The sequence below is a fragment of the Oreochromis aureus genome, linkage group 5 (genome assembly GCF_013358895.1).
Source record: "Oreochromis aureus strain Israel breed Guangdong linkage group 5, ZZ_aureus, whole genome shotgun sequence".
In the NCBI taxonomy this organism is placed as follows: Eukaryota; Metazoa; Chordata; class Actinopteri; order Cichliformes; family Cichlidae; genus Oreochromis; species Oreochromis aureus.
In genome coordinates, this window is record NC_052946.1 from 32,413,269 (window position 1) to 32,427,892 (window position 14,624).

At 36.9% G+C, this 14,624-nt stretch overlaps 1 protein-coding gene across 2 annotated transcripts in view; it reads left to right on the forward strand.

The window, feature by feature from the left end:
- LOC116317786 (metabotropic glutamate receptor 4-like) overlaps positions 1–14,624 on the forward strand; it is a 189,215-nt gene that overhangs the window by 132,437 nt on the left and 42,154 nt on the right. For both annotated transcript variants that reach the window (XM_031736659.2, XM_039612154.1), the window contains 3 exons: positions 10,984–11,119; positions 11,323–11,477; positions 11,823–11,963. In XM_031736659.2, the coding sequence (XP_031592519.1) occupies positions 10,984–11,119; positions 11,323–11,477; positions 11,823–11,963 (432 nt within the window). The remainder of the gene's footprint in view (positions 1–10,983; positions 11,120–11,322; positions 11,478–11,822; positions 11,964–14,624) is intronic.

Below are 14,624 nucleotides of genomic sequence, written 5' to 3' on the forward strand. Positions count from 1 at the left end.
CTTGTCATTTCTTCTTTTTTTTTCCTTGCAATTGAAAGAGGGATCTTAGTGAAAAGCCTGTGTCAATCCATCTGTTGATGGGATATCTGTGATGATATATCAGAGGTGAAGACTCGCTGGCCTGAATTATAGAGCTCTATAATTATTATTATTTTTTTTTAGCTTAAATGCAATATGGCAGACACCACCTCCATCCAGTGTTGCTCAAACATTGAGGGATGATTCAATGTGGCACTGTGTTCTAATGTTGAAAACCATTATGGTGAATAGCTTGATGGAGGCGATACCAACTAAAGGTCAACTTTTCAAATAGACAGGTTTAGACTTGACTTTTAAACTTTAGCTCATTTTGGCTCACCACTAACTTAATCAGTAATCTCTGTAGAATCGTTTCTTCTGTAATTTGTCTGCCAATACTGCTGACAACACAATAGGAACATTTTTTTTATCGTTTTCTGTTTTTTTGTTTGTGAGAATGGCAGAGGTGAAAGAAATTATTTTTTTTTCTCTCTGATGCACTTATAACTGCACATATTTGCCAAAATGTCTGGATTAAGAAAAATTTTGAAAATCTTTTCAGGATATATTTTATATCTGAAATTAAATATATATGTGCTAAAATAGATTGCTTTAAAATGTGTTGACTAACTGTACTCACACTGTTTTTCAGAAAGACATTTTTTTAGTTTTTTGTTTCTGTTTCTTTTTTTTTTTTTAAATAGGAGAAGCCATTGATGAGTGATAAAGTGCAAAACTGAAAGCATCAGCTATTCTGTTAGCCCTCAACAATTTTCACACTTACGTGTCAAAAGGCCTGATGCTGGCTGTCACCCATCCTTTGTGCTTCAGCAAATTACTTATTTCAGGAAATGTTTTTTTCTGTCTGTCTACAGCTCCAATTCACTAAAACTGAGAATTTCTAAAGAAACCAGTGAAATATGTAAAAGCAGCAATTAGTTTTAAAAAAAGGCACCAAATTAAAAGTTTGGTACTTAAAATGTGTATTTACTTTTCCTGTAAAGATAAGCAGTGTACTAGCTTTAAAGGACACCAGTTATGTTTATCTTTATGTTTAGGAGGGCAGCCAATCATAAGAAAGCTGATTTAAAGGGTAGACTTAAATTAAGAGGAGTTAAATGAGCTCGTTTGAGACAGACCGTATGCTAAGGACAAGTATAACATAAATAAAATGACTATGTTGATGTTTGAATGATAAAAGACTTCTGTTGGCGTCTAAGAATAACAATTCAATTCAATTCAATTCAATTTTATTTATATAGCGCCAAATCACAACAAAAGTCGCCTCAAGGCACTTTATATTGTACAGTAGATTGCACAATAATAAATACAGAGAAAAACCCAACAATCATATGACCCCCTATGAGCAAGCACTTTGGCGACAGTGGGAAGGAAAAACTCCCTTTTAACAGGAAGAAACCTCCGGCAGAACCAGGCTCAGGGAGGGGCGGCCATCTGCTGAGACCGGTTGGGGTGAGAGAAGAAAAACAGGATAAAGACATGCTGTGGAAGAGAGACAGAGATTAATAACAGATATGATTCGATGCAGAGAGGTCTATTAACACATAGTGAGTGAGAAAGGTGACTGGAAGGGAAAAACTCAATGCATCATGGGAATCCCCGGCAGCCTACGTCTATTGCAGCATAACTAAGGGAGTATGAGATTGGAAGTAATAACATTTTAATAACAATTCCCCTTTAAAGTGTCTACAAGAGTCATTTTTATTAATAATAATAATGTGAAATGAGACTAAGAAAACAATGCAAGCCATCTCCTCGGAAGGAAATCCAGAATAATGAGTTTAAGATGCTAAAATGGTATACACTTGCAAACTATACCATTTGGTTTTGCATCTGGAGATATATTTTTCACTTTACATATCATAATATAAACACTGATGATTGCAACTTTAAGTAGTGCGATATATGTGGTATAAAAATAAAGCCCATAAAACTAAAAACTGTTTTTCCACTTATACCATGTTCATTACTTTGTGTTGCATGTCAGTGTTTCGTGTAGTTGCTGATTATCAGATTGTGAGAGTTTAAAAAGTTCAACCTAGTAAAATTTCCACCTCTTTCAAAAAAATGTTTTTGTTTTACCTGGATCTAGATTTTCCTAGAAAACTAATCACTAGCTTCAACTTTGGTGAAAGTCTAGACCAGAGATTGGCAACCTGTGGCATGGGTTACAATTAGAGTTAACGTAACCCTATTAATACATATAATTTTATTTTATTTTATTTTATTTATATACTGCCAAATTGTAAGGTGAACACCCTACAGTCACATGAAGAAAACAGGGAAAACACCAACAATCATATGACCCCCTATGAGCAAGCATTTTGGCAACAGTGGGAAGGAAAAACTCCCTTTTAACAGGAAGAAATCTCCAGCAGAACCAGGCTCGGGGAGGAAGAGAGCCAAATAAAAGACAGCTCAGTAGCTCAATTCAAAGATACAGACTCTTGCAGTTTCTGAACTATTCTTCAAGTATTTTTAATGTCATTGTCCATCAAATGTTGCTCTTTCAGCATATCATTTTACAGTATATGTTGCACGTCATTGACTGTAATGGAAGTGGTTATTTCTGTTTGTGCAAGATTGGTATTTGACTGGTACGGTGTATTTGCTCTCAGTTGTTTTAACACAATATTTCAAACTGAAGTTTGAGACTTGCCTGATATGCTTGAAAAGCATAAAAATGAAGTAGCGCTTTAAAGTCAAAAGCATCTAAAGCTTTAAAAAAGAAATCAAGATTGTGTGTTCCACACATTAATTACTTCCTTGAGTGACTCCTCAGACTAAACACACAGAAAGACATGTGTGGTGAACAAATAACAGGGGATAGATGTACAATTTGGGAATTCAGTAGAGCAGAAAAACAACAAATTGTGTTTTCAGACCTAATAGTATTGTATTTTGTTGGTTTAATTGAACAGGAACTGAGCATGGGCCCATCATAACAGATTATAGTATATAACCAGGCACAGTGGTAGGAGATGCATTGGAAAAAAATGTTTTGGAAATTCATTTTGGAAAAACAAATCCCATCAGTGGGCCATATAAGTGTGTATATATATATATATATATATATATATCTATATATATATATATATATATATATATATATATATATATATATATATATATATATATATATATATATATATATATATATGTATGATGGGTTTTTTTGTCTTTTTCTTCCGGCACATCAGTCACACACAGCAGTTTAAGTTACACAGTGTGCACTTGGCAAGAAAAGAGAATAATTTGCAGAGAAATTATTTCAAATCTCCTCACATATCTATGAAAACAACCTCCTCATGCAAACTATGTCAACAGCAAATGCAGCAGAATTGCCTTTGTATTGTAAATGCAGCAGAAAGGTAAAGTCATCACAAGCAGAGTTAGTTTCTAGCATCAAACTGTGTTTCTCAGGATCTGGTTTTCTTCTTTGAACATTTTGTCAGTTCCCTCTTCCTTGAACTTTTCTGACTTTTCTGCTTTTCACATTTCATTTGTAAAACCACAGTACAGCTCTTGAGAACATTAAAATTGTGAAAAGTTCACATTTGTCTTTTTAAATGTATTTTTCTGCAAGTGTTATATCATAAGTCTACATACAATATGAATCCATTCAGGGCTGGCCTCTGTGAGATTACTTTCTCTAGTCCTCATTAATCCAGCAATGTCTGATGACTATTTGGGATTCAGTGCTATCTATGTTTACTGTGAGGACGTCTGTGTCTTACCTGATTTATTTTTGTGAAATAACTTCACTGACAAAGAGTTCTTTACATAATGCATTCAAATTTGGGAAGAGAGCAGGAAGAGAGAGTTTGTAGTTGAATTAAAAAGCAGTTGTTGTTTTTTTTATAGGACTGCTGCAAGGTTAGCGAGCTCACCACAGTTTGTACAAGTAGTGACTTAAGCAGGGAATTACAGTATGTTTTACCTCAGATTAATACATGAAAGCCATGACATGGAAATGGGCTGTTGCTAATGTAAAAATTCTGTTTAAGTAGAAAGCCTTTGTCAGCTCATGTAGGTCTATCCTTAAAAATTAATCCTGGATTTTTCAGTGGTTGTTCACTGCCGACAATATTACAATACAAAGCCGTGCAGTTTTCTGCAGAATAAAGGCAGGATAATATTGTGACATTTTGTCCTTTGTTGAGTCTGCATCTCAGTAGTCTTTTTATTTTAAGAAAAAATGGCATACATTAAATAGAAGAGTTATCATGCTGGAAGTTAAATCTGTATTTCCCCTTATTTTCTCATGCATATAACAATAAATACATTTCAGACTTAAATGTAGAATTTTTATAAATGTCTGCAATCATCTTAGTTTAATAAGGGGCTTGGTTTATATAAATAAGCAGTCCATCTCAGACATTTATTCATATATGCAGTTGCTCAATTTGAGCATCAAAACATACTACTCAAAAAATGAAGGGCATACTTAAATAACATCGGATCTTGATGATTTAGAAATAAAAAAAAAAATGAAAAACTTTACGGGCATATACTATGCTACAGTCACTAGGAAAACAATGGTTGGTGACGTTACTAAAATGATTGTGAGGATGTGCAAAGCACTTGCAATCTCATTGACTTGAAATGGTTCATTGAAAATCAAGAACAGGTCTGTGACCACTTGCAGTCAGTCGCTGTCTTCAAAGTGATCTTGGTGCATCAGGATGGCAGTAAAATGGGAATAAGACGGTATCAGTCTGCTATCAGTTTGTAGTTGAATTAGGGCATGCTGGCAATTACTTGCAATCTGTTTGTGATAATACAGCAGTCAGGTCTGATACAGTAAATTGGTGAAAATAGCAAATCTTTTGCTGTGCACATACACGCAAATTCAAGTTAACTCTTTACAGTCAGAATCCAAAAGAGCCAGAACCTCTTAGATTTAAATGGGAAATACAGAAATTCCACAAATGATGGCTTAGTTGTTGCAGGATGGTGATTTAACACATTTTTGTCTTTCACAGTTTTTTTTTCTTCCAAAAAGTCAAGATCACTGTACTAAATTATTCTATAAACAATGTTGTTATTCCTAACCTCATGGGCCTAATGGTGCTGAATGGTCCATGAGCTGAAGGCCACAGTTAGAGGTTAAAGGATTGATGAGTTGGAACTATTTTCTCATTCTGATGATGACATTATCATTTCTGGGCAAGATACTAATCCTTGCAGCTATGCCAGAGCTGCAGTCGATGATCAACCAGGTGAAGATGCGCCATCTGAGGTGCATACTCTAGGAAGTCAACAAGTTTTTCAATTTCCTAGCAGTAATAATATTTGCTGAGAGAAAGAGAAAACGTCTATCTGTTACACTCTTGCATGCAAGGATAACAAAACCAAACCTGCTATTGTTGTGAAATCTTCAAATCAAAGGTACAAGACTGAAATGTTGAGACAATCTAAAAAATCTTAAGAGTACTGTATGTCACTGTGCACCAGACAAAGAAAAATGATGAAATTTCCAGAAATGGTTGTATCCTGAGGAAACAAAACAAAATTCGAGTGACAAGGAATAGAAAAGTGTTTAAAAAGTCCCGGGTTTTGGATTATACAGGCCTACCTGAGCAATCCAAAGTAGTCGTGATGACAAATCGGAGACATCTGAAACTGCATACAGTAAGTAACATGGTTAATGGTTTGGCTTGGGATGTATGCATGTTGTACGTTGTGCAAGTGGTCATCACAAAACACAATTAACCTACCTGACTATCATTATCATTAACTTATCATTGACCAAAAGGCCAATTAGTGTAATTGAAAGCTTTCTGTGAATTTGTTTTCAAATTTCCTTTCAATTCATATGATTTTCTTAAGTAACTTAAACAGAAACTTAAACTAACTGTTTAAAAAAAAATGTCTCCACACCTCAGACTCATGCAGAAATATTTGTATTTTTACATGATCAAACAGTTTCTAAAGAGTGTACAGCTTATAAGATCTGTGTCTTTATAGCACTGTAAGATAAATAAAGTCAGTACAGCATGCAAATCAAACATGAAGGTAAATCTGAAAGTTCAGTTTGTACGTTTGGTCGCATGTTAGCGGATCAGTCTTAAAACACAACTCTGACATTTTTTTAGGTTTCTAAAGCCGTTTTCTGTTTACACATTCAGCACAGATGGATCAACATTAACATACAAACTCTTAGCAGACAGGAAAAAAAAACGATGGCACTCAAATCATTAAATCTGTGGGATGTAAAAAATAACAAAACAAAAAAAAACTGTGAGCTGAAAGACAGTAAACACCCTGCAGAGCTGAACAGAACTGCAGCGACGTAGTGCGAGTCCTAAAAAATATTTATTACTGTCACTTTGGGAAATCAAACCAAATTCACAAACTAAAAGCAAATGAAATGAAATGATCTTTGTCATATTAACAACATGTAACACAATGAATAAAAAAAATAGCGACCACGCGTCACTGGAAATGACGAGTGTTTCTCAATACTCTATTTGTCTCCAAAAGAGTTAGACGTTTAATAATAGTGTTCACTAACTTTTAATTTCCACCTATTGCCCATCTGTATTTTTACGTGTTAATTAGCTTGTCATATATCTTCAACATGTTTTCCCTTAGTTTGACACTGTATATTGACAAAACAATGAAGATGTTTTCCTTGTTTTCTTTCCCTACCACCATGACACCTTGTGATGTGAAAAAAGAAAAGAACCAGAACCTAGTACAAGAGAAGTGCTTGGAAGAAACAACTTGTCAGATTTAACAAGCAAGCCAACAAGAGTCATTGTAATGGCCTGATCTTTAAATGTAAATTTGATTATGTCATTAGTATAATGACTTTGATTGTAGCGATTTATTACAGCTGGGGTTTTTATCCATTCTTCTCTTTGTGATCTGGTCAGCTAAGACTGCAAATATTAGAATGCGCAGAGAATAAGCACAGAAAATAAATTTAAATAAATGAATAAGAAAAAATGCTGCACTTGTTCATGATGTGGAAAGTCAAGATAGCTAAGTGAACATATACTATAGTAAATGATGTCAGATTATTAGGAAAAGAAAGCTGCAGCTTGACTGCCTGACTTGTCTTCTGATGAATTTATGCCATTAAAATCCATAAATCACTTCACTTTTGACAGCCAAGCATGTCTTCTTTACAATTAAAAAAAAAAAGAAAAGAAGAAGAAATAGCCTCTCCCTGCAGTATAAATCTAATTCTTGGTTATTTGTTCATGAAGTGTTGTGTCCATTCTGTGGTGCTGTGATTTAATCTGATAGAATCCAGTGTTCACATAGTTCAAATACAATAAACGCTGTGGTTGCTGATATCTTGACTTTTTGTTGACATTTTCTTTGAAGATTTGTGTTTATCTCACTAACAGCATGTTGCGCATGTCTGTGTTTATTGGAAGGCATCTCACTATAAATAAAAACAGAAAGAGAAAAATAAGAAACGGTGGCTCAGTTATTGTGACAGAGACCGACTGCGTGGCTGTGGTTGGCCTGACACCACAGCAGCTATTTGTCACTGTTAGTTACCATTAATTTAAGTGAAGACATTGTTAGGATAGCACTGCGGTGGTCCTCTGCTGTGGCAGGTGAGAAACTGCAAAGAGATGCTCGCCTTGAATGCTTGTCAGTTATCTAAACCCATCCATTTTGGTAAACGCCCAGAATGACCAATAATGGAGCCTGTTTGAGTGAAATGGACAAGTGGGTCATCACATATAAATGGCTGAAGTGATGAAATGCTCTCATGACTGCAGTCAAGACACACACATCCTGCAGCATATCTACCATAAACTAAACGATGATCTGAAGCATTAAGACAGTTAAAGTGTTATTTTTATCCATGCTAAATATCTCTTTTAGGATCAAACATAGAATGCTCGTAATGAATATTTCCTCCACCGAATCGCTGTTGGTTTTTGTGATTTATTTAGTGATTTATATTGCTCAAGTGTTGTGGTCATGGACAGCTGTTTCCCTTAGCCGCAGGAAAAATAGATAGTAAGAAAAAAGCTACATGGAGAAATAATTGCAAAAGAAAAGTAGTGAATATAAGAGTGTGGGTGACGCAGATGTACAGGTTGTTACAGAAATAATCCTCTCTTTTAAGCACACTGCTTTTGGTGACAAATCAATTCACAGAACATTTGGATAAAGTGAGGGTTTTTTTGGCATTTCATCAAATGCATGAAAAATGCATAAAAATATCCCTGCATGGTCACCCATGATAAAAATATTTCCAGGGACCACTGCAATAAAAAAGCTGTAGATGCGTCAGTCTGTCTGACTGACTCACAATATTTGCACAAATTCAAAAGGTATGAAATTTCATGTTTCATTTTCAGGGTTGTGTTTTATTGGACCAATGGATTTCTCCGAAAGGGTATGTGCAATACTTGTGAAAACCAACATTTTGCAAAAAAAATAAAGAAATGCGCTATAGAGACAGTTGGCAAGGTGAAAAAAATGGGACATGGTTTGACTTCACCGATACCGTTAGTGGGAAGGGTAATTGAAAAAACAGTGCAATGTTGTTCTGAGTGATCACCTGTTTCAGGCAATATTTCTGCTGCGACAGGAGTGATCTCTTCCAGGATGAGAATCGAATACGTAGGCTATGAGCGATAACTAAATGGTGTGATGATGATTCACATGCTGTGCCCTTGCTAATCACCAGATCTTCAACACCTTTGTGCCAGAGAACGTCCTCACCCCCATCATCAAAACACCAGATGGTGTAAGAATGAACAATCAATGTCAAAATGCACTGATGGTCTGCTAGTGGCACGCTTTGGCTCAATATCTAATTAAAGTGTTTAATATTGACTTTTCCTTTCCTTTCTTTTCCTTTCTGTTTCCCTTACTTGTTGATGTGGGATGTATAAAATGATGACGCACAGGGGAGACTCACAAGTAAAAACAGCTCTGCTTGGTTGTGTTTTTACAGGATTGAGTTATCCTGCTGCCTTATTTCTGTTTTTATATCCAAAAGTTTTATGAACACTTATTTAAGGAGTACCAATACAAGTACATATATGTGCTCCAAGTTGTGCTGTAAAAGAAAAAATAAATAAATTAAATTTGGAAAAGACAGCATATCACTGCTGATCATTGGCTGATGCTGTTATCCCTTTTGGAGCTTCTTTATATACCATTCCCTGCAGGTTTTCTGCTGACAACATTTTAAATCATTGCATGTCTGAGGACTGAGCCAGGATTTGTCTGACCTTCTCAAACTTAATGAGGTTCACTGACAGGTGAGGAAGGAGGAGACAGTTTCATCCAACAGAGGGACTCTGTCTCAGACTTCAAAACTTTTTTAGACAGCTAAATGGGGACAGGTTTAGCTGCCCCCTCATTAGGCTGGGCATCAGAGCAGAAGACCACCAAATGGCAGGAGTCTAGGCTATAGACTTTTACAAAGTGCACACACCTTAACTAAATATATGTAGGTGTAATAAAAATAGGACTCATTTGGCATTCTAGTACTCTCATTTTTACTAGTTTGGAGAGCAATATGTGACAGTTAAAAAATAACACACACTGCTTTTGCAGTTGTTTAAGTAGTTATGACCCGCTCACTCTTTCTGGCTTCTAAACAATGTGTTTCTGTGTACGATAAACAGTGTAAAGTATGTGCAAAGCGATCCTCTGGCAGTGTCCCTGCTGTCCGTAGAGCTGCGGGAAGCTCAGAAACAATCGTTCAGACAAACATGGCACTCTGAGGCGCTCTAAATTTCACCCAAGAAATCCTGTTGGAAAAGCCCAGGAAAACTCACTTGAGTGGCATAAAACACATGTCAGCATCCTCTTTCTCTGTTGCCTTTGCAAGGACTCAAAGTGCATTTTTTTCCTTTTGTAGTTTCTCTAACTCTGCGTTGTCTAGTGGGTAAAGAACATACTTCCTATAATATTTCAGCGTTTTATTAAAGAAACCGGATAGGCCAACATAACCACAACCTTCACAACATGCCTGCAGCGGTGGAGAAACAAAGCATTCAATAAAAGCCTTTTGTGCCAGTGTTTTGTGCTATCATACTAACCAGCATGGCCAGACCTAACATGGCAGAAAACAAATCAGAACTGCAAAGCTGTCCTGCCGCATAAAGGTCCTTTGTATGCATTACAATGAACAAACATTACCTTGTTCATTTGGTACATAAACTCCGAGGTCCAGGCTTTCAGCATAACTTAAACAGAGTTAAGAACATTTATACCTGTCCAAGTGAAGCCTAGAACAAAAAAGTTTGAAGAAGAATAGCACACACAGTAAGCTTTATTGTTAACAAGCATTAACAGTACACGAAAACCTGTTTTGTCCATGGATGAGCGTTATTTAATTTTCAGTGGAAATTATTTAAAAGTGTGTAAAGTACTGGTAGACTCCCACGCTACCTTACCTGACAGAGTTTGTTCCAATTTTTTGTACAGTAACATGTAATCTCAGTGTTTGTTCTGTCTGGTAGCAACAGTGTTCAGGTAAAAGTGAAACTGTATATTTCAATAAACTTAGATAAACTTTTTTTATTGACTATTAAAATATGGAAATTCATGACAATGCTCATGCTGTCACATACATTGCATACATTTTAAACCTATCCTCTTAATCAACATATAGTATGGGTGAGCAGAATTTTCAATTATTAATTGCAAGATAATTTCTCCTGTCCCACAAAAATGCAAAGAATATTTTCCTGGTGAGAGCCGTTAGTAAGTGAAAATGATGTTACTTTAATAAACTATAAAAGACAGTTTGTTTCTCACTTAATAGCCACGACGCTTTATTTAGCAACATACAACATTTAATTTAATATTAATTTCATGTGTGCTATTATGTTAAATTCAAACCACTCAATTAAGTATGGTACTAACTGATCATTGATGTTTTAATCATATGTTTGCGTTTCTGAGATTTATCTGACATATTATTTTACGTCTCTATATTTGTTTTTCTAGGCGGTGTGTGCATCTCCCAGTCTGTCAAAATTCCCCGGGAGCCCAAGCAAGGAGAGTTCGACAAGGTCATCCGGCGACTCAGAGAAAATCCAAATGCAAGAGTCGTCATACTTTTTGCCAATGAAGATGATATCAGGTATAACCTGGTAATAGATTAACACTTCTTTTGAAGATTAGAAAACATGACTACAGCAGACAGCATGCAAACATGTGGGAACACAGTCGTTTCAGTGCGGCTCTGCCAGACTACTGTGTAATGAATTGCACAACAAAATCAAAGTGGAGCTGGTTGGGATGCTGACCTTATCTGTGGCAACATCTGTTTCCTCACCTTCGCAGGCGGCTGCTCCATGCAGCGAAAAAGGCCAACCAGACAGGTCATTTTATCTGGGTGGGTTCAGACAGCTGGGGCTCAAAGATCTCTCCGGTTGTGCAGCAGGAGGAGATGGCAGAGGGAGCAGTCACCATCTTGCCCAAGCGTCAGTCCATCAGAGGTACAGAGACGGACATTATGCAAGCATCTGATCTCCCTGCCTTCTAAAATCATGTGCACATATCAGTGATTTATTATTTCCATGCAAGTAAAACAAAACTATTTATCTTTTACTCTTTCAGAAGACTACCAGTTGTTTTGTAATGACTTCAACACTCATTTAATCATCAAAGATGTAAAAAAGTTCAGTCAAACAAAAAAGAAAAAGAAGCAAAGTGAATGTGCACACGATATTGAATTATTGCTGTCATATACTCTAGAACACATGACAGCTACCGTTCTCATATAGCGTTGCTTACACTGAGAATGACTGCATCACTGACAATGAACCGACTGATCTGTCTAGGGTTTGATCGTTACTTCATCAGTCGAACGCTGGAAAACAACAGAAGGAATATCTGGTTTGCTGAGTTCTGGGAGAACAACTTCAACTGCAAACTCAGCCGTCATGCGGTGAAGAAAGGGTCCGGGCTCAAGAAGTGCACAAGTAAGATATTCTCCTGTTGAGAAAAAGCTATTCAGTGTTCTTTTTGTTTAAACTTTTACCCAACATGAAAACATTCTTCTTTTGATGTATCATGAGGGAGGTGACACATTTGGCTCATGGGGAAAGTGTTCTGACAGCATTGCCCACCTATTAAAAGTGGAACCGCTATACATTCAGTCTTCAAAATCACAGTTCATCTCACAGCTCATTTCATTGCTGCTCTATATTTCTGCTGAGTCTAGTGTGTTTATCCACACAGCTATAACAAGTGGATGGTTTAGCTCGGCTGCATGCTTAAAGCTTCGGGCTTAATGCCATACTTTATACAGCTGTAGATAGCACAATCTCTCTTGGTGGGAAAAGTCACTGCATATTTTATCATGATTTAAACCTCTATTAAGTAGTAAAACATATAACAAAATTGAAATTTTGCTTACAGTCACCCCACTATCTTGAAAACTGCAACAGGGTAAAAACTAAACCATATTAATGGGCAACTAAGTTAAATTAACCCCCCTCCCCAAAGAAAAATCCAAAACCAATGTTCTAGACAATGCAGTAGTTATAAGCTGATTAATTTAATATAAGATTTATAGCATATCTGTGATCAGCTCTTATTAGCATTCAAGCCTTGTTACTGCATTACCTTTTCTATCTGCTAAATACTCCATTATGCTCAATAGCTAGTCACCAACCGTGTCTGTATGCTGCTTGGTGCAGGCAGCTCACTGTTGTTCTTAAAGGGTTTTTTTTTTGCTAAAGGCAGCTACTTGGTATGGCTGCAAAAAGTTGAGAGAGCAATAAGAGTGAAACAAAACACTGAAATTGTTGGCTAGACACCTGAACAATGATCTAAAGTTGATTATAAAGCTCTGCAAAGCTGAAGGGAGGAGTATATTCAGGCTATAATTCTCTATAAAACACTTTTACTTTCTACATTGTTCCACATTCGATATTTCTCGCTGTGTTTTTCCTTTTTCTTTTCAAAGAAAACAAACTTGCACAGTTTTAAACCCTAAATAATATTAATTATAGCATCTTTAAAAGTAGTAGATTTATTTTGGAAAATTAAAAAGCAAAAGAAACTAAGGTAATATTTAGATTCACTTTTGGAACCCAGTTTGTTTCTAGTGCCAGTCCCAAGCCCCAGGTAAATGGGGAAGGTTACATGAGAAAGGGTATCAGGTGTTAAAATCAAACAAGCAGATTATTGAGGTTTCCACATGCGATTTCCATACCAGATCAGTCAGGGCTCGAGTTAACAATAACTGCCTCCAGTGCTGTTGCCCAACAGCGTGTCAGTGGAAACGGTTTTACTGTTGGCTGAAGACAAAGAAACAGGGAAGGTGTGTTTGGAGGTAGCAAGAGAGACGGGAAGGTATGAGTGTGGAGGTGAGAGCAGGGACTCTGTAGTCTGGTAAAGGGAAAGAGCTAGTTCATGTGCTGGAGAGAAGGAAAGTATATTGTTTGTGCAAGAGACCAGGTGGAAGGGAAGCAAGGACAGAAGCACTGGAGGTGATTGGTAATGAGGTTATTGGATGAGACTTCAGTGGACATGTAGGTGAAGGGAACAGAGGTGATGAGGAGGTGTTGGGGACGTATATTGTTAAGGAGAGAAATGCAAAAGGACAGATGGTTGTGGATTTTGCAAAAAGGATGGAAATGGCTATGGTGACCATGAAGAAGGAACACAAAGGGATGTATAAGAATGGAAGGACGTACACATAGGTGCACTACATCTTATACAGAAGAAGCAATCTGAAACACAAGTGGAAACAAGAAGTGGAAGTGAGTGAAGACATAGGCAAGGATTAAATGGTAGAAATGTTGCACAGTGAGCGATACTGCCATGAGGGCGTTTGTCCTATTCTCTGGACAGAGTAAAGAAGACAGAGTGACGTGATGGTGGTCACATTCATAAATGTTACTGCGGAAAAGTATTTAAAGGAAGAGATTAGCAAAGAAAACATGAAAAGTAGTCAGGGTGATGAAGAAAACTGACAGGACCAGATTGTTTAACACAATCTTGGACAGTGAGAGGATGCCTGAGCAATAGAGAGGAAGTTTACTGGTGCTTTTCAGGAACAAGGGTGATGTGCAGAGCTGTAGTAACTACAGAGAGATAAAGCTGGTGAGCCAGATCATGAAGATATGGAAAAGAGCTGCTGAAGTTAGGTTAAGAAGATAGGTGATAGGTGCAAACAGCAGTATGGCTTCATGTGGAGAAAAGAGCACAGTTCCAGTGTTTGACTTAGAGTGTTGATGGAGGAGTGTAGCGAAGGTCAGAAGGAGTTTCACAGTGTATTTGTGGTCTAGAGAAAGCACAGTGGTATACTGCATGAGAAAGCCAGAAATGGCAGAGAAGTATGTGAGGATGGTGCAGGATATGTTGGTTCTGAGCTCCTTCTTTTTTCCAGTGGTGATGGGCAGTTTGACAGATGAGGTCAGGCACATGTCTCTGTGGAGGATGATGATCACAGACAATGCTGTGATCTATAGTGAGAGCATGGAGCAGGTGGAAGAGAGCCTGGAGAGGTGGAGGTATGCTTTGGAGACAAGAGAAATGAAAGTAGAAGCAAGACAGAATACATTTGTGTAAATGATAGATGTAACAGTAAATCTACAAGGAGCAGAGGAAGTGAAAATGGACAAGTATGCAAC